The sequence below is a fragment of the Falco naumanni genome, chromosome 6 (genome assembly GCF_017639655.2).
Source record: "Falco naumanni isolate bFalNau1 chromosome 6, bFalNau1.pat, whole genome shotgun sequence".
Classification (NCBI taxonomy): domain Eukaryota; kingdom Metazoa; phylum Chordata; class Aves; order Falconiformes; family Falconidae; genus Falco; species Falco naumanni.
The window spans coordinates 4,841,292-4,865,672 of NC_054059.1; the positions used below are offsets into that span (position 1 = coordinate 4,841,292).

A 24,381-nucleotide genomic window follows, 5' to 3' on the forward strand; every position below is an offset into this window, starting at 1 on the left:
GATTTCACTTCTCTCCCTCTTCTCTTCTGAAAGATGAGAGTGTAGATGAATCTAGGAGCTTCATTTTACAAAGGTTCAGCTTCCTTAAGTCTTCATTTTCCTTGGCATGAGGAGCTTTCAAGTGGGTTCAATATGAAGCAGAATGACTTTCTTCTGCAGTGTAGTGGAAATTGTGGCAAGCTGCTTGTGGTGTTCTTGGCTGTCTTTGTTGATAAAATAAATCTTGTAAAAATATTTTTCTTTTGAAGCTACCCAAGCTGCTTGCTAGCTTAGGCAAGAAAACTGTGTAAACGGGCAAGCTGTGAAATGTGGCAAGTAATTACACCAGTATTTCCTTGCTGATAATAAACAGTAGGAAATCCTAATGATGACGAGGTAGGAAAGGAAGGTAAGGTCTCTTCCCTGGGCTACTGAAATCACTGACTAGGTGAAAATTTGGAATTATTTTCCTGCATGCAGATATATGGCCAAAGAGTCACGGGACCAAGTGCTAATTTCTGTCTTGTGGATCATCAAACCCAATACACCATTGAGGATACTCCGGGTTTGGCCATGTGGAAGGAATATCTTTTATGGATATAGTAGCTGGCCGAAGCAGTGCTTAGGGTTGTAGATATTATGTCCATCAAAAGGCTTTTCCTCGGAAGTACATATAAATTGTCCAGAATTCTAGTTTTATCTGCAATAATGCTAATTGGTCTCTTAGAAGAAGGGAGGGTTCGGAGAAAGCTGACTCTGGAAGATAGCGGTTGCTGTAAGTGGGAATACCTGCAAACTGTTCTGAGAAGTGAAAAGAAGACTTGGAAATAAACCCAACCATCCCACAACTTTTTGTCAGAGCTACGTTTTTTTAAAACACTTTAAAATTGAACCTTGTAAAATGTTGGGTTTTTTTTTTCAACAACTGTGCTGTGTCACTGTTATTAATATTAAAACGTTGGAAGCTTGAGGCTTTTGCTATTGCAAGCAGGATTAGGCTGGTGGACTCTCTGAATCCATAGTTTCAATCTTACAAACTGGAAAATTTTCTTTAGGATAGTTCTCTTCCGAGCTGAGCATCGGTTACGTGTGTTTATTTTACTGCGTGTAGTGGCAGTGCGCCGTTTGACCAGTAGAGGGCAATAGGTGCGTGCCGGCACGCACGGTGTCGGCGATCCCTGCTGGATCGCTGGGCCGTTGTGTTCAGCACTTCTGTTCTGTTTTTTTTCCAGTGTTGCTGGGGATGAAAACAGGCTTTTGGACCCAGCTGTCCACAGGATGCACTGCACCATTGCTGAATTGCAGTTCCCTCGACTTCTCTCCTTTTCTTGCCCTCCCCAACTTGTTTCCCCTTCAGTGTAGGTGACAGTACAAATCCTCGGAGATTTAACTATCTGGAGGATTATTAAAGATTTCTTCAACTGCAAAGACTTAAGAAAATCCTAGACAAAGATATTTGAAATCTCTTGATTTGGAACCGGTCTAGAATTCAAATACTGTTTTGACAGAGTTTCCCCAGACTTACGTTGTCCTTAGAACTGCTGATTTGCAAGCTTGAAATAGACTTCTTCTCAGGATAGTGTGTGGGCAGAAATGATGGCTTTAACAATCTTGTCATTACTAGCGGCATGTGTTACCGTGTTTCAAGTATTAACAGTTATCTGAAGAGTACATTTTAGTCCTAATGATTTTATTTCTTGCTAATCTTATGCACTGTCTTGCCTCACGATTCTCCATGTTTCCTTTTTACTGTGGAACTCAGAATAGCAGTGCCACGACCGGTCAAGAGCAGACTCCGCCTGTGTCCACTAACACATCTCTAAGTCCTCGGCAGCGCCGTGCCCAGCAGCAGAGTCAGAGACGGGCTCCGTCTTCAACTGACTTTAATCGGGTGCAGCAACCAAGAGTCAACATGAACCACACTGGATCCACTGTTCTGATCGTCCTTCTGACTTTTGCATTGGCAGCTCTTATATTTCGTAGAATATGTTTGGCTAACGAGTATATATTTGAGTTTTAAGGTTGTTCGTTGTAATAGCAGTGACCTGAATGCTTCACTGAACATTCTGTATTGGGTATGACATGAGAACTGTTTACAAAGATTACCTTTTGTATTCACGCTTAAATCCTTATGAATGCTAATGTACCTACAGATACATTACTTGTAAGAAAAGCAAAGTCGGCTATTTAACTACAACAAGTATTAATTGAGCGCCCACAAGATCATTGGAGAAAGTGCAGTGGAAGAGTAACATTAAGGCATGTGGTAGGGAAATCAATCTGAGTAATTTATCAACTAGAAAAAGACAAATAAAAAAAAGCTGTTCATTCACTTCTTTTGTGGCATGTAAATGCAATTAATCACCCCATCTCAGTTAGTATAAGATTTGATATTGGAGAAGGAATTATAAAATGTAACACTGCTATGTGTTTGTGTCCAGTGAACTCCTAATTTAGAGGGGATACAGTTTAGTAACCACTTTTATTTACCATGACACATTTCTAGAGGGGGAACACATACGAATTGGTTATGATGCTGCTTTGTGTGTGTGAAAGGGGGAAAGGAGTACGGGAGGAAAGAAGGGGCCAGAAAACTGCTTGCATTATTTTGATTTTTATTTTTTTGAAGAAAGATTGGATAATCTTTTGCAAGATTTGAATGTCCTCTTCTAATACTCTCAATTGTATATCTTGGTTTTTTTAAATTTGAAGATTATATAAAACATGTCTATTCTTGCAATAGTTATAAATATGTAATATAATTATTTACCCAGAGCTATTGTCTTTTAATTATACCAGAAATATACATAATGTGTTGAACTGGATATTTCATATGTGGTTTTATTTACTAAAGAAAATTTAAAACTTAAACTCTCATATGTATGAACACGCTTAAGAGAAATATTTATTAAAACCTGGGTAGTAATAAACAGTTTAAAGCCAATCTTCAGTTATGTTTCAAGTGTCACATGGCCTTTTGGTTTTTTGTTTGTGGGTTTGGTTATGTTGGGGCTTTTTTGTTGTTGTTACAGTGGGGTTCTTTAACCTAAAATCAGTATTGGACCCAGAGGCTTTCTTATTGATTAGTTTATTAAAAAAAACCCAAACAACTGGTAATATTCTTGAATGCTGTGAGATCACATGTACGAGCAATAGACCAACAGTTGTTAGGGTTTTGAGTGGTTTTGTCTGTGAATGTTTTAAGTACTGCAGTGAACGAAAAGAAAGCAACCAGTGGAATAATTCTCATCTGGTATTACTGTTCAGATTTAAATGTATTCTAGCATGTTTATTTCAAAGACAGTGAAATTTAGCTAACTTTCGTTTTGTTGCTGTGAAACACGATAGCACTGACTTAAGTGAGATTCTCATCCTGTTTCTCAGCAACTACTTACCAAGCGCTCTGCAGTTTTCCTAAATTTTGTTAAATATAGTATGTGTTAGTGTTTTGAAATGTTAAAGTAGCTATAACAACTCCTAAAATAAGGAAATTAAAATTAAACATGGAAATTAAAAAAAACCCCAAAACAAACAAAACCAAAACCTGCGGGTTTTTTTAACGCTTCTTGGGGGTTATTGATAATCTAATTTGCAGGTACAATGGAACAAAGATCAAAACATAGTTTTCTTCAGAGGTTCAGACAGAAGTATGTAGTTTGTTCAGCCAGTTCAGCAGTTACTTACACATTCTGCTGCAGAACAATTTGATGGCAATATACTGATGTATTTCTAAATCATCTGTACATTTATTTCATTAGAAATTAAAAAATACCATACAAAACCCTTGAAACCCCCACCAAATCCCCCCAAAACCTCTCCGCGTCCTGTAGCCTCTAAGAATCTTTGAGAGGAAGTTTTGTTTCCTAGTTGGTGTGTTGCTTGAATGCCCTAAATATTCAAGTCTTGCAAGCTTGGGCTCACAGGGGAGTTCTGGAAGAGGTCTGACCCAGAAGATGGTTTTGCTGGCTTTTGACTTGCTTACTCCTCTAGAAACTTCGCTCTGAATGTGCTTTTCCTCTCCTAGAGACTCACCGCTATGCCAAGCGAACTTGTGCTCTCGTACCTGTGCCACGTGCTGGCTGTTAGTGAAGCAGGGAAGCCTTCTGCAAAGAGGCGTTCTGCATTGCCCTCGGAATGAGCTGGGAGAAAATCGGCTTCAAAGGGTTTCTGAAAACAGCCTTTTGCAATTAAGGAAATAGCTGCTTTTCACTTTTATTTCAATCTTCATTAATAAAATCTAAAATGCCTGGTTGTGCAAACACCTATTTTAAAAAAAAATAATGGGAGCTTGTTTTATGTAAGGAGTCAATTGCATGTATAGGTACTTTGGGCATTAGTATGTTTTAAGTTTCCTTTAAAAGTTAACGGTAAATAAAGTCATCGTTTTCAGAGGAAATAGCTCATCTTTTATCTTTAACAGCATCAAGAGTGAGACTAGATCAGAAGATAAAATCTCAGCTGCTATAAACCCATCAAAGCACATACATTTTGCAGCGATATGCATGTCTGAAACGTGGCACAGGCAGTTTCCAGCTGAAAAAAGATGCCGTGTGAAGGAACGGAAAACCTAATGAAAAGGGACAGCCTGGTTTTACAGTCTGGCAGGAGAGTAGCACTGTGCTGAGATTAGGGGACTGAGCAAAAAGCTGGCATGCAGAATTGCGGGGTTTTACATAACGGCTTTAGTAAATATCCTTTAGGACCCAGTGGAAATGTTTGGTGAGGCAAACTTCACGAGCCATGGCCAATCATTTAGCGGTGATGAGGGAGAAGCTCTGAGTGAGAAGCCTCTGAAAGCCTGTGGAAAACACCACGTCAGGACAGCGGCGGTTCTACCACTCATCGCCCATGGACACTCGACGCTGGAATTTGAGTTGATTCAATGTTTAAACCCAGGGGGACTTACACGACAGGAGCTTACTGGAGTACAGAGTGCCCGACTGCTATTTCCAGCAAGATGCCTTATTTTGCAAAACTCCTTTTATTAATCTTTTGCTTAGTTCTTCTTGTGGAAAGCAGAAAGCACAGGAGGAGGAGGTGGACAAGCCAGCTGGAGGTACAGAGGGCGAGGTAAGGGTTATTAAAATGGGTATGTTTCTCTTGCTAGAGTCTTATAAATACATTCCTACATAGACATAAAAATCTGCCCTGTCAGTGTCTGTGTGTGTGCAAACAGCTTCGTAGATGATGCTTTTGTATAACTCTGGTAATCCGTTTCAACTGTAAATGGACGTATTTAACCTTCATTAACTCTTAAGGAGGCAGGTCTTGCAGAGAAGTTGAACAATTCAGTGTGATCGTGGTAAGAATATTCTTAGCCCTGTGTGGGAATTACCAGGAGAATTCTGAGGAGTTGCAGTTAATAGTGATGTTCAAACCTACCTACTGTTCCAGCACCGCTGCAAGAGCAGGTTATTTACCCCGCTTACTGGAATGTCAGTGCTGCTTGCGTTCTTTTGAAATTGCATGTTATTCTCCATCAGTTTGAGGTAGGAATGTTGGTTAGCATGCATTGTACTAACGAATAATAAATAAATCCCTGGAAATTACCCAGGGATTGTAAAATTAAAATGTATTTTGAAGAAATACATAGAAACTTAAAAAAAACACCCATATTTTAAAGTCAAGCAAAGGCAAAAGAAAGAGTTAAAGGTCTTAGTAGTTTATTAGATTTCCTTTTGCTGAGATTTGACTGGAGGTTTATATTAGAAAAGATAATCTTCCAAACCTGTCAGACAATCCAAAGTATGTTATCTTTTTTTGCAGTTATGTCATCCAGCAGCAATTATATCTTACAAGACCGTTCATTGTTCAAAGGGCTCAAAAATGAAATTGGGTTAATTCGGCTTATTAAATCACTTCACTATGGCTGTAAACCTTCAACTTTCAATTTATTTTGTTGGGTTTTCTGGTTTAACACTCAACACTTTTATAGGGAGTGTTGTTACTTGAATGTTTTACCAAGAAACTTCATACAATTGAAAGCAAAGAATAGCCAATATGCACTCAGATTTATACTACATATTGAAAAAGTACAGTAGCATTTGCTTTTAGTGACGTAAATGTTACAAACAGCTGGGGCCTGATCCTGCAGTCCTAAAGCCAACTGAAGTTTTACCACTGATTTACACAGAATCTCCATTATTGAATAAGATCTTTCATTTAACTCTGCAGATTTTTCCAAATTTCCCCAGATGTTCTGGGGAATGGGGGTGATTCAACAGTGGCATTTTCTTGCAAACCATTCACATGTAGTAGAGATCATCTACTTTGAAGAACCAGGATGGTATAAATCCTTCTTTTAAACATGACTGACCAAAAGGAGTACCGTTCTCTGGGTTAAAAGTTGTTTGAATATTTTGTACTTTATTTACAGATTGCTAAAATAATTTGCAGTTTCTACAGTGCTGTTATTTTTGTGAAGCTGTGATAGAGTGGAAGACAAAACACTGCTAAAATTATTTATTTACTGTGAAGATTAACTGATACTATTTGGTTTTCTGTGGAAAAATGATTTTAATTATTTGGTTTAATGGTTTTCCAGCCAGGTAGAACCTGAGGAACTATGTGCCTTTTATATATATATATACATATATATATATACATTTCCTATGCAATGTGGTTATTTAGAAGTATATGAAAATGGAGTTTTAGGGACTGTCAAACAGGAATGACATTATAAACAGAGAATTCTGCAGTTATTGGGAGGAAAAAAAAGAGAGTGTTTCTTCTTCCAGTTACAAAGGAACAACACAGTTGTCTCTAAACCAGCAATGGATAGCAGACTCTTCTAGTAAAAGGAAATTAAAAATAGTGTCTATGCTGGTTTTCTGGTTGTGTAAGAGAAATGAAAACAGTGTCCTCTAGAATTATTTCATCACATTTTCTGCTTAGGATTTCTCTTGCTGACTTACCATAAGAAATACAGTAAATTTTACAGTAAATGGCCAAAAAAATTATTCCTGTGTTTTAGAATCTACATTTGATAAGTTCAATATTTGGTGTGTCCTCTAAGGTGACGCATCAGCCTGATCTAAAGGTCCTTATATTGATTTCAAGAAGCTAGCTTGGGTTGTGCAAGTGCAGAACATCTTCAGTTCTTTGGTTCATTCCTTGAAAGTTGCATACAGGTTCTTACCCGTGGAGCTCTGAGGGCTTGGGGTCCTGCAGGTGCCGAGACAGCTGGTTGCCAGGTACACAGGGAAGCTGGTGAGCCTGTGCCTTCATGGGAAGGGGAGATGGTGAAGCCAGGTTAGGGCAGGGAGGTCGGAACCCAAATTAAGAAACGCCAGGCTAAGCGTTGCCCGTGCACCCTTAATTACTCCCCTTGTTTTTACATTAACGTTGAGCTGTAATGCATTATTTTTCCTAGGTATCACGCATGCTGCATGGATAGTGCTTGCTTAATTGGAAACTGTATCGTGTTTAATTTTCCCGTACTCCCCCATTCCCCACCTCACTGATAACAACTCTTTTTCTGCAAGTTGGGGTAGGACTTTAAGGAGTAACTGTGCATCATTGCTGTGACCATTGCCTGGCGCAGCATCATGTTACGCTCTGGAGAGCCCAGGCTGTGTGTAGGAAATTGGGGGGTGCCATTGAGTAACAGCTCCCGGCTTTGTACTTTGGTGGTAGTTCTGGACATTTTCCAGGGATACTGTCTCCATCATTTATATTGCAAAACTGCATGAAGGATATTAGTGACACCTGTTTGGAGTTGAGGGCGTTCTTGCTGATGTGCAAACTGACAAACGGTGCGTGAAACCAATGTCGCCACATACTTACTGTTGGTTTCAGTGTAATGGATAATTGCCATCAAACAGTAGTTGTGCAACATTATGTTGTTAAGGGAAGGTTAATTAATAATTCCAAGAAGGAACTTGAACAAAAGATCTTCTTGCAAAGCCGGATTTGAAACCAAACTTGCCAAAAGGAGTTGAACTGTGGTCAAAACAAGTCCATAGAGGGAAAGGTAACTGAGGTTCACTTCTTGGTCAACTGTAACTAGAGGGTCGACTGTTGTTTGAGACCCCCAGGAATTTTCTTAAATACCTGTAAGGAGTGTGCACGATGCTTAACACCGTACCACCTGTTCTTGGGAAATGGATGAATATGTATGACTCTTCCGAGAAATGTAATGCATAAACATATGTATGGTCTATATAACCTTGCCTAAATGTAACACAGGGCATGCACGTTAGGTGCAACGATCCCCCGTGCACCCAGCGCTGCAGTGAAGGAATGCCTGCTTCTCAGTGCTACGTTGGTGTTAAGGAGGTTTCTTATTCCTGATTTCAGTGGCACCAAGGGCTTATAATTAACAAATTGTTGGTTAAAAAATTTGATGTTTCATTCTGTTTGGGAAAAAGTGATAAATGAACTGCAAAGTAAAACCTTTTGGTGGAGTCACTTGGGTGACTGCTGGGCAGGGGATGTTGGCCCCAGCCTTACCTGCACACCAGGGAATACATTTCCAGAGAAGAAGAAAAGACTGGTGCTCAAGGGGACGGTGGAAATGTGGAAAGGTGCGGGTGTATGTGTCGGATGGACCATGGCCTCTGCTGCCGTGTTGCTAGCTGGGATTTTCCAGAGCGCTGTGTGCACTGTCTAGGCTACTGCTGCCAAGGCGTGTCAGACTTGCTGCGTGTAGTACTGACAGGACGGAGTGTGTCTGTGTGTGCTTGAAGCTTCCTTGGAGCATCAGGCTTACTTTAAGTGCCAAGCAAGTGCTGTTGGCATGTCCGATACTGGGGTTTTGAAACAGTTTGGAGTACTCTTCAGTAAGTAGCTCTGCAGTGGTTGCATCTCAGGAATTGCAAACAAACCAGCAGTCCTCCTAGACTATCCAGCCAGGCAGAACTTCCACACAGAAAAAGAAACTCTGAAAAGTAGTGCTTTGGTTAATATTTATTGCTCTATAAAAATTGCTGATAATGCTTCTGGTAATGTGTATTACTCTGCATAAATTGTCCTGGGAGAGGGGGCTCAGGGGACGTTTGCCACCTCAGCTGCGCTGCCGGTGAATGCCATGTTTCCAGTGGCCTCCACCTGGCTGGCTCCAAGGCTGCCTGTTCCTCTCCCACCAGCAGAAGCCTCACGCTCCAAGCAGCAGAGACACTGTGCTTTTGAAGTGAAAGTGGCTTTGAGCTTCTGTTAGCTAAAGACTTCCTGGCCAAGGTTTTTGGAATTGGTCAGTGGTTTGGAGTATCTCACTAGAGATGTAATTTTCAGAGCATGCTACATGCCAGCCTTAGGTTGGGACCCAGAAGCAGAAGACAACCATCAGGTCATGGCAGCGCAAGGCTCAGCACACAGACGGGTTTTCCAAAGAGTGGTCCGCTGGAATCCTTGGTGAAACAGCTGCTGCTGGCCAGGGTGTTCCCTCTGCTGCCTTGCAGGGCAGCATTTTCCCCCCGACCTTCAGCCAGGTGCTGCAGACATGTCTTCTGCCCTCTGGTACCTCCCAGCCCCTGCTGATCCCCTCTGCTCTGTGATGGTTTCTCAGAAGATTCAATATTAGTAAGTGGCTCAGAGGTTAAAGTGTTGACAACCGTTTTTCACAGATGCATTGCTGACCTGGGTTCAAGTCCAGGGCATTGCACAGCCTCTAGTTACGCAAGGTCTGGTGTCTTCTGAGATCTTTCTACCAACACTGCAGCATCACTGCAGGGCCGAACGGCAACGTGAAACAAGGCAGGGAGAGGCATGCGTGCGCAGGAATGGCAGCAGAAGACCGGAGAGGCGAACCTCATGCCCTGCCTTGGCTGTGTGCTCCAGCCGGGGTTCACGTTTGCAGTTAGGATTTCTCTGCTGCTGCTGCTGTTGCCCCCTCTGTGCTGCAGCTCTGTAGGTGTCTGTGTGGGCTGTGAGGTGTTTAGAGCTGCAACGCTGCTCCTCACCAGCCTGTGTGCATTTGCTGCCGTCTCTTCAACAGCCGTGCCTCCTCCTGCCTCTTCAGAGCAGCAGCTTCTGGCTCCCTTGGCTAGACCCGTTATCCCCCATATCTCCATCATTCGGCTCATTGCAGTGTGCGCTGCCCAAGCAACCTGTTTGTACTGGGAAGCCGAGTGCAGTACCTCTGCCATTAACCATGCCGGTTTACTTTTGCTTCTGCTGATGTGGGTGCAAATTGCACTGATTTCACAGTGAGGAGAGCCTGTAATTTTTTTTGGTTGTTTTCATGAGCCCAAGATGACGTCTTAAGTGACCGGGGCGTGGGGACAGCCAGGCAAGTTGGATAGTTCTGCCCTGAAATAGTGAAAATAAAAGGCTGAGCTTTTTATCCTTGCGAGGGAGTGTCGCTGCGTAAAACATCCTTGTGAATTTTACCCTTGGCTTATGTTCCTGTTGTTGGCTTTGGGTTGGCTGGATGTAGGAAGAGGCAAGGAGTGTGGCATTTGCGACATGCTTGATTACAAAAGATAAAAAAGAAAAAAAATTAAAAAAATTATTGCTGTGAAGAACAAAGGTATTCTGATTAATCAGTAATACACTAAAAATACGAACAACTGTAGAGCAGATTTTCTTTTTTTCCTGGTTAAAAACCATACTTTATAAATCCAAGCAAAAATGGAAGTTCCCAAGCAATAGATGATAAGGTGTGTTGGGCATGTGGCCATGAGATGTTCTTAACATGTGCAGTAACAGTCATTGTGCACATCCTTGGAATTTGTGTCCATCATTTTCCAGAGTCTGATATAGATTTTTCTAGAAATGTGGCAGGGAAAGGCACTTTCCTTCCTGCTCCAGGCATCAAACCCCAGGTGAGTCAGTATGGAGAATGTTACATGCAGAGGTAGGGCAACAGAGCCTCTCTCCCCTGCAGTCTTGGAACAATAGGGACTGGTGCGGCCATCTATGTAAACCAGAGCAAACCTGGCCTGTGGTGGAGCTACCAAGGCCTCTTGGCCAGCCAGGACTTGTCAGGTCCTTGAGTTGGTGGCCCTGAGAGGCAACGCAAGGAGACCCCCACCCAAAACCTTGAGGTTCCCAGCTTGTCAGAAAGTTCTTGACCATATCTGATCCCATGTGATCCATGCAAATAATGTTAAAAATAACACATCTATGTGGGATACACTCCTAGCGTAGTGGATGTAATAAATTTTGAATGCTCATCTAGGAGCAAGTTGTTATGGCAGTCATAAACTGTTATTGTACTTTCCCTTTTTCATTTATCTTCTAGGAGATCTTTGCAGCAGTCATATGCTCTGTTGGTTAGAAAAAACCAGAAGGTTTTGTACCTTTCTGGGTGCTAGGTTTACAGAGTGTGCATCTCTTCCAGCTTGCTGTGGCTGCTATACAAACTCAGCGACGCTTCAGCACACTCCTTACAGATATTTAAGAAAACTTCTGGGAGTCTCAAACAATAATCAACCCTCTAGTTACCGTTGACCGAGAAGCGAACCTCAGTTACCTTTCTTTATATAGTTTTGGGTTTTTTCCCCAGAGAATATACTGAAGTGTGGTAAGACTGCCACTGAAACTGTAGAAATACTTTTCTGAGTCCCAGTAGGAAACAGGATAATAGGAACGAACGTCCCATGACCATGAGATACCATCCTGTGGCCAAAGTCAATGCTGAATTCTGCAGTGAGAGGTGCAGAAACCTCCCAGGCGCTGGCTGCCAGCAGCTCGGCCATGCTCGAGGTGGAGATCACGTGTCCCTTCAGGCTCCACGCTCAGCCATTGCCTTACACCCTGTAGCACGAGGACTGTTTCCAATTTTCTAATTCTTTATCTTGCTCTGGAAAGGTCCGCATGTCTGCATAGATACCTGCTGCTTTTTTGTGTCCTCCTGAGCTGCTAAATGTCATGCCTTGTGCTGTCAAAAATTAATTTTCTTTATATAAAGGATCTACTTTATGCAATTGAGAACAATTCTAAAAAAAAATGACTAGAAAGGAAAATATATAAAAAGAATTTAGGCAATAATGGAGAAGCCTTTACAGAAACTTAATGAGATACCTGTCCTCTTCTCTCCTCTGCAAACAGGAACAAGTCCTTACAATGGACAGTTCTATCAAACTCGTCTCACTTGAACAAAGTGTAAACAGCAATAAAATCATATATGAAGGACATGGCAAAAAAGAGAAAGGGAGGTGGATGGCTTTAAATGAATAGTGGTGAATTACAGAGAGTGCATAAAGCTGAAAGAAACCCTGACAAATCTGTAATCAGAAGTGCTAAAGACCGTAAGTACATCAGGGAGGATTTATGAGATACTGATGATCAGAGTGTCAGTAAAGGCCCCCGATGGGCAGGAGTGTTCCGCGCGTCCTTCAGTTCTGCAGAGGCACTGGCGGCTCTATTCACCTTTGCTGCAGATAATGAGATGCTTCCTACGGCAAACAGTGGTGGAGATGGCATGGGATGCTGGCTGGAGAGGATCAAACGATGCCAGCATAGCTGATGTCATGTGCTGCTACAAAGAATGGTTTTTCTCAAACAAACTTGGTCTTGCTTTTGGATTAAATTGACAAAAATAGTTACTATACATTTCAAAGTCTGTGTAGACTGCCTGTCATTACAAATAGCTCTCCACAAAATATTTGTAAATTGATTAAAAATTAAATGACAGACCTCTGTCTGTAAATTCTGAATCGTCCATCATGCCTGAAGGATTGAACATGAATTAATGATTAAATGCTGGTTATTAAATGCAGCCCCTGGCTTGGAAGTTCCTGAAAACCTGTTTTCTTCCTCAGAGTGTCATTGTCCCCAGACAACCCCCTGAAGCCTCTTTAGCCGCAAACTTGTTCTTAGCAACTCTCCTGCGTGCTATTTGCTCTTTGATAATTTTTAAATTAATTGATCAGAGCTTGGCATTTCAGCGAGGCCGTGCCGTTGATTTACAAGGTGCTACTGTAATACCATCAGGATTTTCCATGCTATTTCCTCATAGAACACGCAATCCAAAGCTTTATTTGATTTTTAATTTGACACCCCACGACCACCACTCCCCACCCGCTTCTTTCAGTAGAGAGATTTGATTGAACATTCACTGGTATTTAGGTCTTTCCCTGACGGTTAAAGTCCAGCAGACACTGGAAGTTCATTCTTCTCCGCTTCCAGCTTTTCGGGCAGAGAGGCAATACGGCGTGTGTTGCCAGCAGCCCCAACCTTTGCAAAGAAACACAACCTCGCCCTGCAGCAAGCAGTTAAAAGCTAAATTTTTGCCTCCAACCACTCCCGCTAATGGCTGTGCTTGGGTTTCTCACCCTGCTTTTGGGTAACCGTTAATGCAGCCGCGTTCGGAGTGCCTTTGCTCCAGCTGGGTCCTTTTTTACAGCCAGAAGGGGCAGAGATGATCCGATGCCCTGATTTAAACAGGACCCGAAGTGAGGTGAGGGTGATCCAAACTTTCCAATGTAGCATGTACCCTGGAGCACAGGGGCTTATAGTGCTTCAAAGCATCGATTTGATACAATTTTTTAAATTCTGTTGCTTCCTTCACACGTCCTTATTAAAATAAATAGTTTATCAATGTTAGCAGCAGCTGTCAACAGCCCTTAGGTTTTATCATTTCTTTTTTGAGATGAATGCTCTGATGGGAAAGTTTTCTTCTGATCTGCGAGTTGTGCTGCCTATCCCTTTCCACAGCAACGCTTATGAGTGTGGTGATTGTTCTGTAAGCTCTGAATTTTTGACCGAGATTTTAAGTCTAATTCACTTTCATTTTTGTATCCATTAGAGTAGTCCCTTTATTTTTCCTCCAAGATTTTTTTGTTCTTTACTGTCAGTAGTATTTCTCCCACGCGGGCAAGTGAATCGCAACCCTTTTGTATGAAGTTCTTTCTATTTATTATTTTAACTATTTTAGTAAATTACTGACGAACAGCTAATTGCAGCAATATTTATAACCTTGGCAGACCTTATGCCCAGTGCAAAGGGGTTGAGGAGTCGTAATGGTCTAAGTCCTCCTCCCTGCACCACTGGGGAACGGCCAGGGGTGCTGGTCTGGATTTTCTTCCAGAAATGCACGCAGTAGCTGTCTGTCTGCTGCTTAGTTATCCCTTTATGTGATTTTAGTGAGTGTCTTGCACTTTTCTCAGGGGCTTGTTGTCATCCTTGTTCTGCTGTTATTGCACAATCTGTCAAATAAATTTTTTTTTTAAATAGATTTTTTTCCTCCCTTAATATTCAGAAAAGCGAAGGATTCCAGATCTTGCTGACTTCTTTAGATAAAAACCCTCTTTCCTGCTGCTGCTGTGGAGGGAAACGGGTGGTTTTGTCATTGTTTAGAAGTCAGAAGAGAAAGCAAGCCCTCTGTCCGCACAAACTCCCAGTATTGAACTGGTGTTCAGGAGGCGGATAGATAGTCTAAGAACAGTGTATGACATTGTGTGACCATCAAAAAGAGCTTCCTCGTGATAATGCCACCTTGGTATCTGGCCAAATCCTGGCCAGGTAACGTGGGGCAGTCAGCTGCTTCTGCTGTTCCTTGCTCTGGGCTGCGACATTTGCTGCATCCCAGCTCCTCGGTGAGACGCTGCGTGCTCAGCCCGGTGCCTCCCTGGGAGCCGTGATGCCCAGGGTGCAGCGAGCACGGTACCGGTCTCGGAGCCGGTCGGAGAGCAGGCTGCCCGCGGGAGAGGCCAGGTCTGAGGGAATGCTGTGGAGCGGCAGCGCCGAGGCTGCCGCGCTGGCCCGTGCCGGGGTGCCAGCAGCCACCCCGCGTCCCTCCCGGCACTGTGCCCACAGCGCTGCTGCTCCTGCCAACGCTGGGCCGCCAGCCGCAGAGCCGGCGGGCACCAAGGCGGCAGGGCGACTGTTGCTGTCTTTTGCAGTCACATCTACATGAAGAACCGTGATGTAACCAAGACCTGGAAAGGAAAGACAGAGCAGCTTCTCAGAGTCGATGACCATGACTTCACCATGCGGCCGGCTTTTGGAGGTGAGAATAAAATGGTTCTCTTGATTTCATGCTCATCTAATCAAAAATCATCTGATCATCTAATCAATCGTCTAATAAAAAAAAAAAAAAAAAAAAAAAAAAGCCAGATGCCTGGGCAGATGAACCAGTGTGAAGGGAAAGGACTTGGGTGGTCTTAGGAGATGTTTGAGGCAATTCAGAGAGAACTCATCCTCACCTCGTAGCCCTCGGTGCTCTGTAGAGCTCCTGCACTCCTTCCCGTTGCTGAAGTTGGCTCTCCTTCTGGCTAGCGTTCCCCAGAGCTCAGGATGGACCCTCCCAGTGTTTTCCTCTGCTGAAAAGATGAACAGGTTTCAATGCTCATTTTTTTGTTGTTGTTTCATAATGTGGGTTTTAATGTTCATTTGTAGTTGTGAAGCTGCAATGTGCTTTTCAGCTGATGTGATCAAATTGCAAAGTAAAGAACTCGTTAGGTGGATCACGGCCCATCCTCGCTAGGAGAAAATGGGAGTAGTTTTGTCCAGATAAAATCATGTCTCAAACTCTCTAAAGCTGATGCCAAAACGGCACAGAGTAACTGCTCAGAGACAAATTTTGTCTTTAAGCAGCAAAGGTATTTATTTCGTGTAACATTGGGGAGCTAGCCAATTCACACTGGACAAACTAGCTCCGAAGTTTTCAGTGAAAAGTTGGGTATTTTATACAGTTTTTGTGAGAGGTTACACAACATCTTAACATACATATTCATTTGATTTTGACACCCAATCATTCCATTCACAATAGGTGGGATCTAGGTGGAATAGACCTTTCAATTTTCTTTGTTCAACGATTTCCTGACTTGATGGTCTCCTTATCTCCTTCAGGTGCCCACCTTATCTTTTCTAATTATTCAGAGTACATTCCTTTAACATTGTCAGTGGAAACTTTTCTAATTATTCAGAGTACACAAACAGAGCATCACCCAGAGCAATGTACCAAATTCATCCTGACTAACCTGTTTTTTTTAAGACCTCGTTCTGTTTCAAAGCAACCAAAAGAGCAGGAGGGGACACCTCCGTCACCTTCACTTCTGCCTTCTGTCCTGCCCAGTTACAGGAATGTGCTCACCTGATCTTTCTAGACTTATTACTGCAGAGGTAAGAGAGTACCTGAATAAAAAATGTACTGGAATACCAGTATGGAAATCCCTCTTCTGATCAGATGAGCTAAGAGAAGATTTTTCTGTAGTTTTTGATGAATGACTAATACTGCGTCCTTCTAACACAGCCTTCTAGGGTGAAGCGCGACATCTCCCTGTCCAGTGGGTCACACAGGTATTTTGCATTTTGCACCTGGTGTGTAGAACAGAGCTTTACTGACCCGTCCGCTCCTGGCGTGGCTGGGAAGACACTTCTCGCCCCGCGGTGCAGATGTGCTGATCAGACAGCACAGCGCTCTCCCCACGCTCACTATTCATATATCTCCAAACTCCAGACTCCAAAACGTGTCATCACTAGTGGTGTCCCCCTCCCCGTCCCCACCCCACCCCCGCTGTAATTTACTAACATGTTGCAGTCCAGCCTGCCCATTGCAGGTAGCTCTTGATAATCAGTGGTAAACTTGATCTGCTGTTTTCTAAGGTTGAAGAGTTTGACTTAAATTGTCCTCTGGGTGGAATACAGGCAAATCTGCCTGGAGCTGGTGTGAGCACCTCTGAGGAGCCCAGGCACGCAGCTGAGGCTCAGGGCTGAGGTCTGGGAGCTGGCTCTGGAGGCACTGGCCGTGCCTGCTCCTGTTTGAATTGGCTATAAAGTGACGGAGTGAGCTGCCCTCAGGTCCCTCACCTGCTCCAGGTGGGTATTGGCTTGGCAGTGACACTGCTGCCACATTCTCTGGTGGGAAAGGGACATTACGGCTTATTGCTGGTGTTTCCTCTCCTGCCAGGTTGCTTCTTTTGGAAGGTGAGCCTTTCAGCAGGGTGGATTTAGGAAGGAACCTGACCTCTGAAAAACGAAAGACTGGGGAACCATGAGATTTGTTTCATGCACTGACCTAAAGCCTCTTGGCTCCAGGAGGAGATGGTCACTGTCGGGATTGTCCAGCCAGCCACCTTGTTGGCTTAGTTTCCCGTTTGTTTGTCTATTTTTGGTCTTGGTTTTCTTTACCTGACTTTTCAGCCTTCTTTTTTCCATTCTTCTCTTCTGCCTGCAAAGGCTGAACCTGTGAGGTGCTGGCTGGATGTCCACTGCCTCAGTCTGGCTTTGTTTTGTTGGCACGCTGCTCCACCATGGATATCGGTGATCCCACATGGCCTGCCCAGCACATGTCCTAATGGTTTAGGTTTCAGTGTCCGGTGTCACCACTGCACTGTATTTCTGCAGACCAAATTTTTGCTATTTTTATCAGTGTCACAGAGCCCATGAGGGTCTTCTTTGTGCACAGTTCACACCAAACATACATAGTTACACGGCTACTCTTCCAGTGCTAGTGTAAAACCGTGTTTTAATCTCCCTTGTCTTGTTTTCCCATGTTACCTCCCATCAGGGCATTAGGGTACTCCTAGAGCTTAAAAACTTGGAGTAACGTTTATAAAATTGAAAAATATTCTAACAGCCTTCAGTGAAAAGGTGACTTTATTTATAAAGGAAAAACATGGTGTTTCTTTAATTTTTGCTCAAAACTTCCTTATCTTGCAGAGCTACCTGGGACAAAGGTGAGGTATTGGCAAAGTTGTGCTGAAGTTCTATGTGATAAGGAACAAAATATGGCAACAGCTTTGTTGAGGCTCCAGCCTTAGAAAGCTGGACTCACATGCAGGGAGATAGCTTGGGTGCTACAGGTTCTTGCATGGCTGCAGAATTACACAGTGTATTTTAGTGACAGGTGGTAAGCCCGATGGAAAAAAAAATATAAAGGAAACAAAACAAAAGTCTGGTAAGAGGTGATCCTTACATTTTCTTCTGTACCGTTATTCATCTGGCAGTCACAGTGATTTGCTATGCACTGTGAGTTCGTCCAGCTTTGCTGTGGCAATGCCAGTCAGAGCGATGTGGTCTGACCTGAGTAGGATGAAAAAGCTTTTGTACTGCAGAAGCGGAGTAGAGGAGCCTGTGGGACACGTGTGACTGTAACCGGTTGCTGCCCTAAGACGCTGTCTGCTTTCTGAGAGCAGCTCAAGGGCCACAGTCTAACGGGGAGTCCAGCCTCACGGCGTTGCATGGGGCGTGTGACGTTACGGTGCAGGTGGGAAAGGCAACTCAACTCTGGGAAACATAAATAATATCATAAGGGAATTGTGAGTGACATTAAACTACAAAGAAACCCAGTTCTGCAACTAAGATGGTTCCCAAGCTTGGCGAAATGATGGGCGGCTGTTACCCTTCAACATTTTTAGTGGACCAGTCTACAACTTCACCAGTGAACTTTAAGCTAAAAAGGGAACGGGGTCTGTAGCTGCTGTGTGGTGGCCACAGTGACTCTTGCTGGCGTGCAGAGGACAGTCAGCCAGCTGCCAGCCCAGCGCAGCTGTGGCCACTGGGCAGAGCAGGCTGGGGTTATGCAACATGGAAGAAAAACAGTAGAGAAAAGGTGAAGGGGTTTTTGGGAAAAAGTATCTTTGTAAAGAGCAAGCGAGCAAGCACATGTTGTGTAAGGTGTGTTATTAACAGCCCAATAAGCACGCTTGTCCTGCCTGCTCTCAGCCCATTAGAGGCAGGCTAGTGGGTGCGATGGTAATGACAAAGTTTTTTGCTTTGCTGATGTTCCAAGCAGCCTCCACAAGCTAAACCAGACTGCATTAGTTTTGACCCTTAGGGAGTTATCTCCATGTCAGTGACCTTGTTCTAGCTAGCAGATGTTTGGGTATTATTTACAAATATTAGTATTTAAAGGTTATGCAAATGTTTGTTTTGCTGCCTTCCTTAAACATCCATTTTAAGCATTTCATCTGTGACGTCTCGTATTTTACAGGGAGCCTGTGAATAAGCAGCTTTAGCTGATACTTAAAATAGCTGTATCTTCTTTGCTGGGGAAGAGCCTCATGCTATACTTTTTATATTTCTTCGTTGCCTAATAGCCTAATGTCAGCTGGTCCTCGCTGCCATTTCTGGGCAGTTTTTTTGTCAGGATGGATGAATGGTGGGGTGAATGACGCGTAAGTAGTTCACTTACGGTTAGTACGAAGGGCTGGAATAAAACTTGCTTCCCCCTGGATGACCAGCCGTCAGTGAGCTGCAGAGGAATGAAGCGCTCTGCAGGCATGTAGCAGCTGATGAGCATATCCTGGTGGTGGCTGCCTGCAAGCTGCCTACACCGAAGAGGTCCCAAACATATATACATTCATTTAAAAAGGTAACATATATATATATACACACACACACATACATGCAGAAACACTGAAGACTCTTGCAGCTTGCAGGCATGGGATCTCTTATGGACACTTGGAAGCCTCTCTGGGTGTGCACAAAATATCTGGCAGTAGAGAAGTCTCAAGCCTGCTTGTTTCCCATGCAGATTTTAATTTATTTTTTATCTCAGGGCCTATGTCTGCCTAACTCCTTCAAAGATACATGAGAGGACAGAGAGACTGCCTTAGAGAACAATGAGCCTTTGAAATCGCTGCCAAAGAGAAAAATTAAAGAGATGTGGCAAAGCTTTAGTCTCAGAGCTGAAGTGGAAAACTGACTCCAGGCATTTCATGGTAGCACGCTCTTCCCTATCTTCCAAAGCCTGCTCCAGTGTTAAAAAAATAAAAAAATGTTTGTGTCCAGTATCTGTTTCTGACTGGGAATGAAGTCACTCTTTGCAGCTTGCATGCTTCCCCTCAGTGTGTGATTTTGGGTGCCGAGACACGCTGGGATGCAATAGGCATTAATTTTGGGCCATTTCTGAAGTCGTTCCTGAATGGGACTTCAGGAAACCTCCTGATTTCCCTGGAGGGCTTAGCCTCAGACCAGGTGTCCCATCCAACCTGGGGCGGAGTTTGAAATTCAAACTGGAGTTGTTGCAAGGTGAAACAAGCCACAAAGTCTTCTTGGTGTCAGAACCCACCCAAAATGGAGACTTGTTGGGTCTGTCTATTCCCCTTGTACAACCACTGAATGCAGGCGCTAAGTGAGTCCTCTCTAAAGGTGTACTGTACAGCATCTTTTCTATATGCAGCACCAAAGTCGAATGTGTAATGGTTTTCACTGAAGAGCAGGTCACAAAACAGGGCAGCTTACTGCAGGGGAAAGAGAAATGAGGGAGAACTCTTGCCACTGATTCTCAAGACACTGGGTTGTGAACTTGGCAAAGGAATAAAGCCATATAAAGTCACAAGCACCTTGACAGGCTGGTTCCCGAGCATCTTTCTAATACCCAAGTTTGATTTAAGGCAAGGACACTGACATGCAGGAATTTACAGAATTAAGATGTTGCTGATGCAGTTTTGGAAGGCGGTACATTTACAGTGAGATGGTCCAAAGATGATCCATCATGTCACATGTAAATTCTATGCAGAAACTGTGGGGTTAATGGATTGCCCAATAAAAGAGAATGCAGAAGTGCTCCCATCAGCCTTGGGTTGTGCTTCAGGTCACTTAAATCCTCTCTCAACATGCAAATGTAAATATCTCCTTCAAAAGGGAAATCTCCTGTTTTCCATTTCCAACTTTTGTACCATCAAATGCTCTAATGAATGTGCGAGTGTCTTGAGTTTTCTTGGAAGCTGCCACTATGCTGTGCCTGGGATGCAAGGGGAATAGTTTATGGGTGGCTTCGTTTCTGTAGGTGGAAGTCTGTGACTGTCCTGGTTTCAGCTGGGATAGAGTTAATTTTCTTCTTAGTAGTTAGTACGGTGCTGTGTTCTGCCTGTGATGTGAGAACGATGTCGCTGTCGATAGGACACGGATGGTTTTAGTTGCTGCTGGGTGATGTTTATACTAAGTCAAGGGCTTTTCGGTTCCTTGGGCCCTGCCAGCCAGAGGGCTGGGGGGGCACGGAAAATTGGGAGGGGACACGGCCGGGACAGGTGACCCAAGCTAGCCAGAGACGTATTCCATGCCATGTGACATCACGCTGAGTATATGAACTGGGGGAAGAAGGAGGAAGCGGGGGACATTCAGCATTACAGTGTTTGTCTTCCCGAGTAACCGTTACGTGTGACGGAGCCCGGCTCTCCTGGGGACGGCTGAGCACCTGCCTGCCCATGGGCAGTGCTGAATGAATTCCTTGTTCTGCTTTGCTTGTGTGCGCGGCTTTTGCTTTACATATTAAATTGTTCTTACCTCAACCCTTGAGTTTTACATTCCTTTCCGATTCTCCTCCCCATCCCTCTGGGTGAGGGGGAGTGAGCGAGCGGCTGCCGGCTGGGGTTAAACCATGACAGTGACTTTTACGAAGTTTTTTAAGAGTCCAGGATTTGCTTTCTGGTTTTATCAGTCCTGCTGAATTAGGATTTGTGTTCTGCAAGATATTGCTGTGGAGGGTGATGGAGATAATGGATGCTGACATGTTTGCTGTTTCTGGAAGAAATGCTTCAGCTGAAGGTTATACAATTTCTCTCCAGACCTTGATCTATAAATACTTGAGCTCATGTTTAATTTGAATGATTCCATGAATTTGGCTGATGCTTTTCAGAGACCTTTAAAGTATGAGCTGAAAAGCCTTGCTGGGCTGCAGTCTTTGAGCAAAGCAGCACAGCTTCCTCTTCTTAGCCAAACCCACAGCATTCACATGGATCTGTTCACCTTCCTGTCCAGCAGTGAACATCCTAGAGAGGAGCCTGAGCTTTGAGATTCCTCCAGTATTACAGTATTCAGGTCTTTCCCTGCTCGTAATTCTCCAAGCTGATCCCTCAGTACTTCCTCTCTCTGGAGAAAAAATGAATATTGATAAGATGTTGTTTATGACAAGGAAAGGCTAGTTGATGCGGGGTCTTTTTACATTTAATGCTATAATCTAAGTTACTTGTCCTCTGTCTCCCTGTTCAGTCAGATACCATCCCAGCTGTTCTATTCCCTGCCCAGTCACACCTTCCTCACCCCCTGCTCCCTCTCACTAAAGAGGTTTTTTTCTGTTTGCTCATCCCTAGTGGCATTGATGGGGAATTTGGCAAAGCACGGGGAGCCCCAGTGGTTCAACAGTTTAGTTTCCAGAGGGACAAGATTAAAAAGCTAGCCGTTCCTAATTCACTGCAAGGATTAGTGAGACCAAAGATCTCTTGACACCTTCTGGTGACTGACCAACAGCCATTTAATTCAATGGTACGTGCTGTAGCCAAGATGACATTAAGAAACTCAGGGTTAGTTTCTGAGGTTTTTTCTTTACAAGACTTTTGTTTTGCTTCAGACACTGCATGCATTTACAATGTTGTTTGCATCAAGTGCCTCTGCAAAACTGCATCTTGGTAGAAGTTTTGAAGAGTGAAGGTCTAAGTGAATATGCATTTATCATTATCAGTTATGCTCATCGCCTAGAGCAGGGCTCGACAATTGTTTGATTGCTGCCACTAGCTCCCAGGCCCTTCACCCACTCTTCCCTGCTTAGCCCCACCTCTTGTCCAAGCCTTCTCCAAAGGGTCTTGGTGTCTCAATGTGCCCTTGTTCCCATTTGTGTGCTTTCTCATTGCCTCAGCCCCAGGTGCTGAATGAGGAGGGGGGAGAAGAGAAAAGCACTGATTGTTCCTGCTGACAGTAGTAGGATTTTGCCCAAGAAAGGCAGAATAAATATTTCCACTGATAAGTAAGTTTTACGTCTTCGTACTGTCTGTATGAAGAACTTCACATTTGAGTCCAGAGATCAAACGATTTCTCCCTTTCTCTATTATACTCACTGTTTTATCACTCCTCAAATTCGTGATTAACTGCAGAAAAGAAAAAAAGTAAAAGCAGTTTCATTGATGTACAGGACACCTAACTCAACCTCAGGCTTCTCTCAAGGGCTTTCCAGCTTGTCCAGCTTTACACTGAACACCCTTTATTTTTGGGTGTAATAAAGCTTCATGGCAGCTCCAGACTGAACCTTAAAGTTTATCCTTGCAGTGAGGTCACTGCTGCTTATCTGGGAGCCGAACCGAGTGTTTGGTGCAGGAACATGAAAAAAAAGAAAAGAATATGAACATAGTATTTTATCTTCAAGAGCAGATAGGGAAGGAATAGGAAAGAGGGTCAAATACCAACTTGGCAGTGTTCTGTTTGTGGGTTTGTATTTTTGCGTTTGGTTTTCGGTTGTTTGTTGATTTTTTTTTTTTTTTAATCTGTGTTCAGTGTTCAGACAAGCGTGAAAATTGCAGCAGTACATAGACTTCGGATGGGTGTTGATTTCCGGCATCAAAGCTAAATTAAGCATTCCTACCAGAGAGTGTCTCTAGCAGTCTGGAAGCTGCGGGGGCTGCCCAGCATGCGGTGGGCACAGAGATCCTCAGCACCTGGGAGACCCAGCGGGCAGTGCCGTGGCCAACTGCTGCCTTCCTCTTCTGGCACAGCCTGACTGCGCTGCAAAGCCATCCTGGCAGAGACCGTGTCTTCCCTGTTAGCGCCATGCCTGCCACGCCACGGCTGCTTGGAAGCGCTGTGGGCACCGCTGCGATGTCAACAGCTGTGTCTGACCTCAGATAATATTAATTACAAATGCTTTCTCTGGCAAGAGCCAGAGGCCGTGCTGAAAGCAGCCCTGTGCCTGCTCTGACTAGGCTGTGTTGGACCACGGGGTGTCTTACCCTGAGCATCGAGCCTCGCTGTAGCAGAGGTCCAAGTTGAGTGTCACAAACATGACCACACTGAAGAGCTATTAGTATTTAAAAGCATTAAGGGAATAGAAAAGTATTTGAATCATTGCCCGTGTTCTTCCTGGCCACCATGTATGACTTCAGGAGGTGTCTGAGCAAAGGGAGTCTAATGGCACCAGCAGGGCACTGCCCATCAGCAGGCTGGCATTGTTTCCCTATTGATTATACTGCACATCAAAGTGCTCGTTATCACCACAGATACAGTGCTTTTTACTACCTTGTTTTTAAAAAAACAAGCACGTTTTACTGAGCGGGAGGTATGTCATGTAGAAATTCTTTCTCTTGGCGTTGTTTTTAACTTTGTTTACTCAATGTCCTAAATAAGTGTAAAGAGTAGAAGGAAGTGTGGCTCCAAACAAGGTATAAACTCATAGAGTGATTTCAGATTGAAAAGGACTGCCTTAAATACTGTATGTGAGACAAGCGGGGGTATGTAGTAAGGTATAGCATCACTTAATAGGTCAACTGAAAGAACCAGAAGTAACAAAACACCTCCTTAAAAATAGCACTCTATAAGCTAATTTGCTTGTTAGACCTTATCATACTCCACAACTACTCAATTAATGAGGATGAAAGGGAACAGAATACTGCAAAGCCATTGCTGCAATATTTCCACTTAATGAAGCCACCATTTCCTCTGGTCAAACCAGAAGATGACACATCTGTGAGCTGACAGAAGGGCCATGTGGCAGTCACTGTCTGCAGGATGCTGGATTGCGTATTAGGAAGGACACAACTGCCACGGAGGTAAGCGATGTCTCCTCCCGGGACAAGGAGCCAGTCA

General features: G+C 43.7%; 2 protein-coding genes across 4 annotated transcripts in view; both read left to right on the forward strand.

The window, feature by feature from the left end:
- UBE2J1 (ubiquitin conjugating enzyme E2 J1) overlaps nucleotides 1-2,923 on the forward strand; it is a 43,043-nt gene extending 40,120 nt beyond the window's left edge. For all 3 annotated transcript variants that reach the window (XM_040599044.1, XM_040599045.1, XM_040599043.1), the window contains one exon: nucleotides 1,742-2,923. In XM_040599044.1, coding sequence (XP_040454978.1) covers nucleotides 1,742-1,999 — 258 coding nt within the window. In that variant the 3' untranslated portion in view covers nucleotides 2,000-2,923. The remainder of the gene's footprint in view (nucleotides 1-1,741) is intronic.
- Nucleotides 2,924-4,508: 1,585 nt separating this feature from the next.
- The window catches only part of GABRR2 (gamma-aminobutyric acid type A receptor subunit rho2), a 43,361-nt gene continuing 23,488 nt past the window's right edge, over nucleotides 4,509-24,381 (forward strand). The window contains exons 1-2 of the mRNA XM_040599040.1: nucleotides 4,509-5,049; nucleotides 14,766-14,872. Of these exons, the coding sequence (XP_040454974.1) occupies nucleotides 4,862-5,049; nucleotides 14,766-14,872 (295 nt within the window). The 5' untranslated portion in view covers nucleotides 4,509-4,861. The remainder of the gene's footprint in view (nucleotides 5,050-14,765; nucleotides 14,873-24,381) is intronic.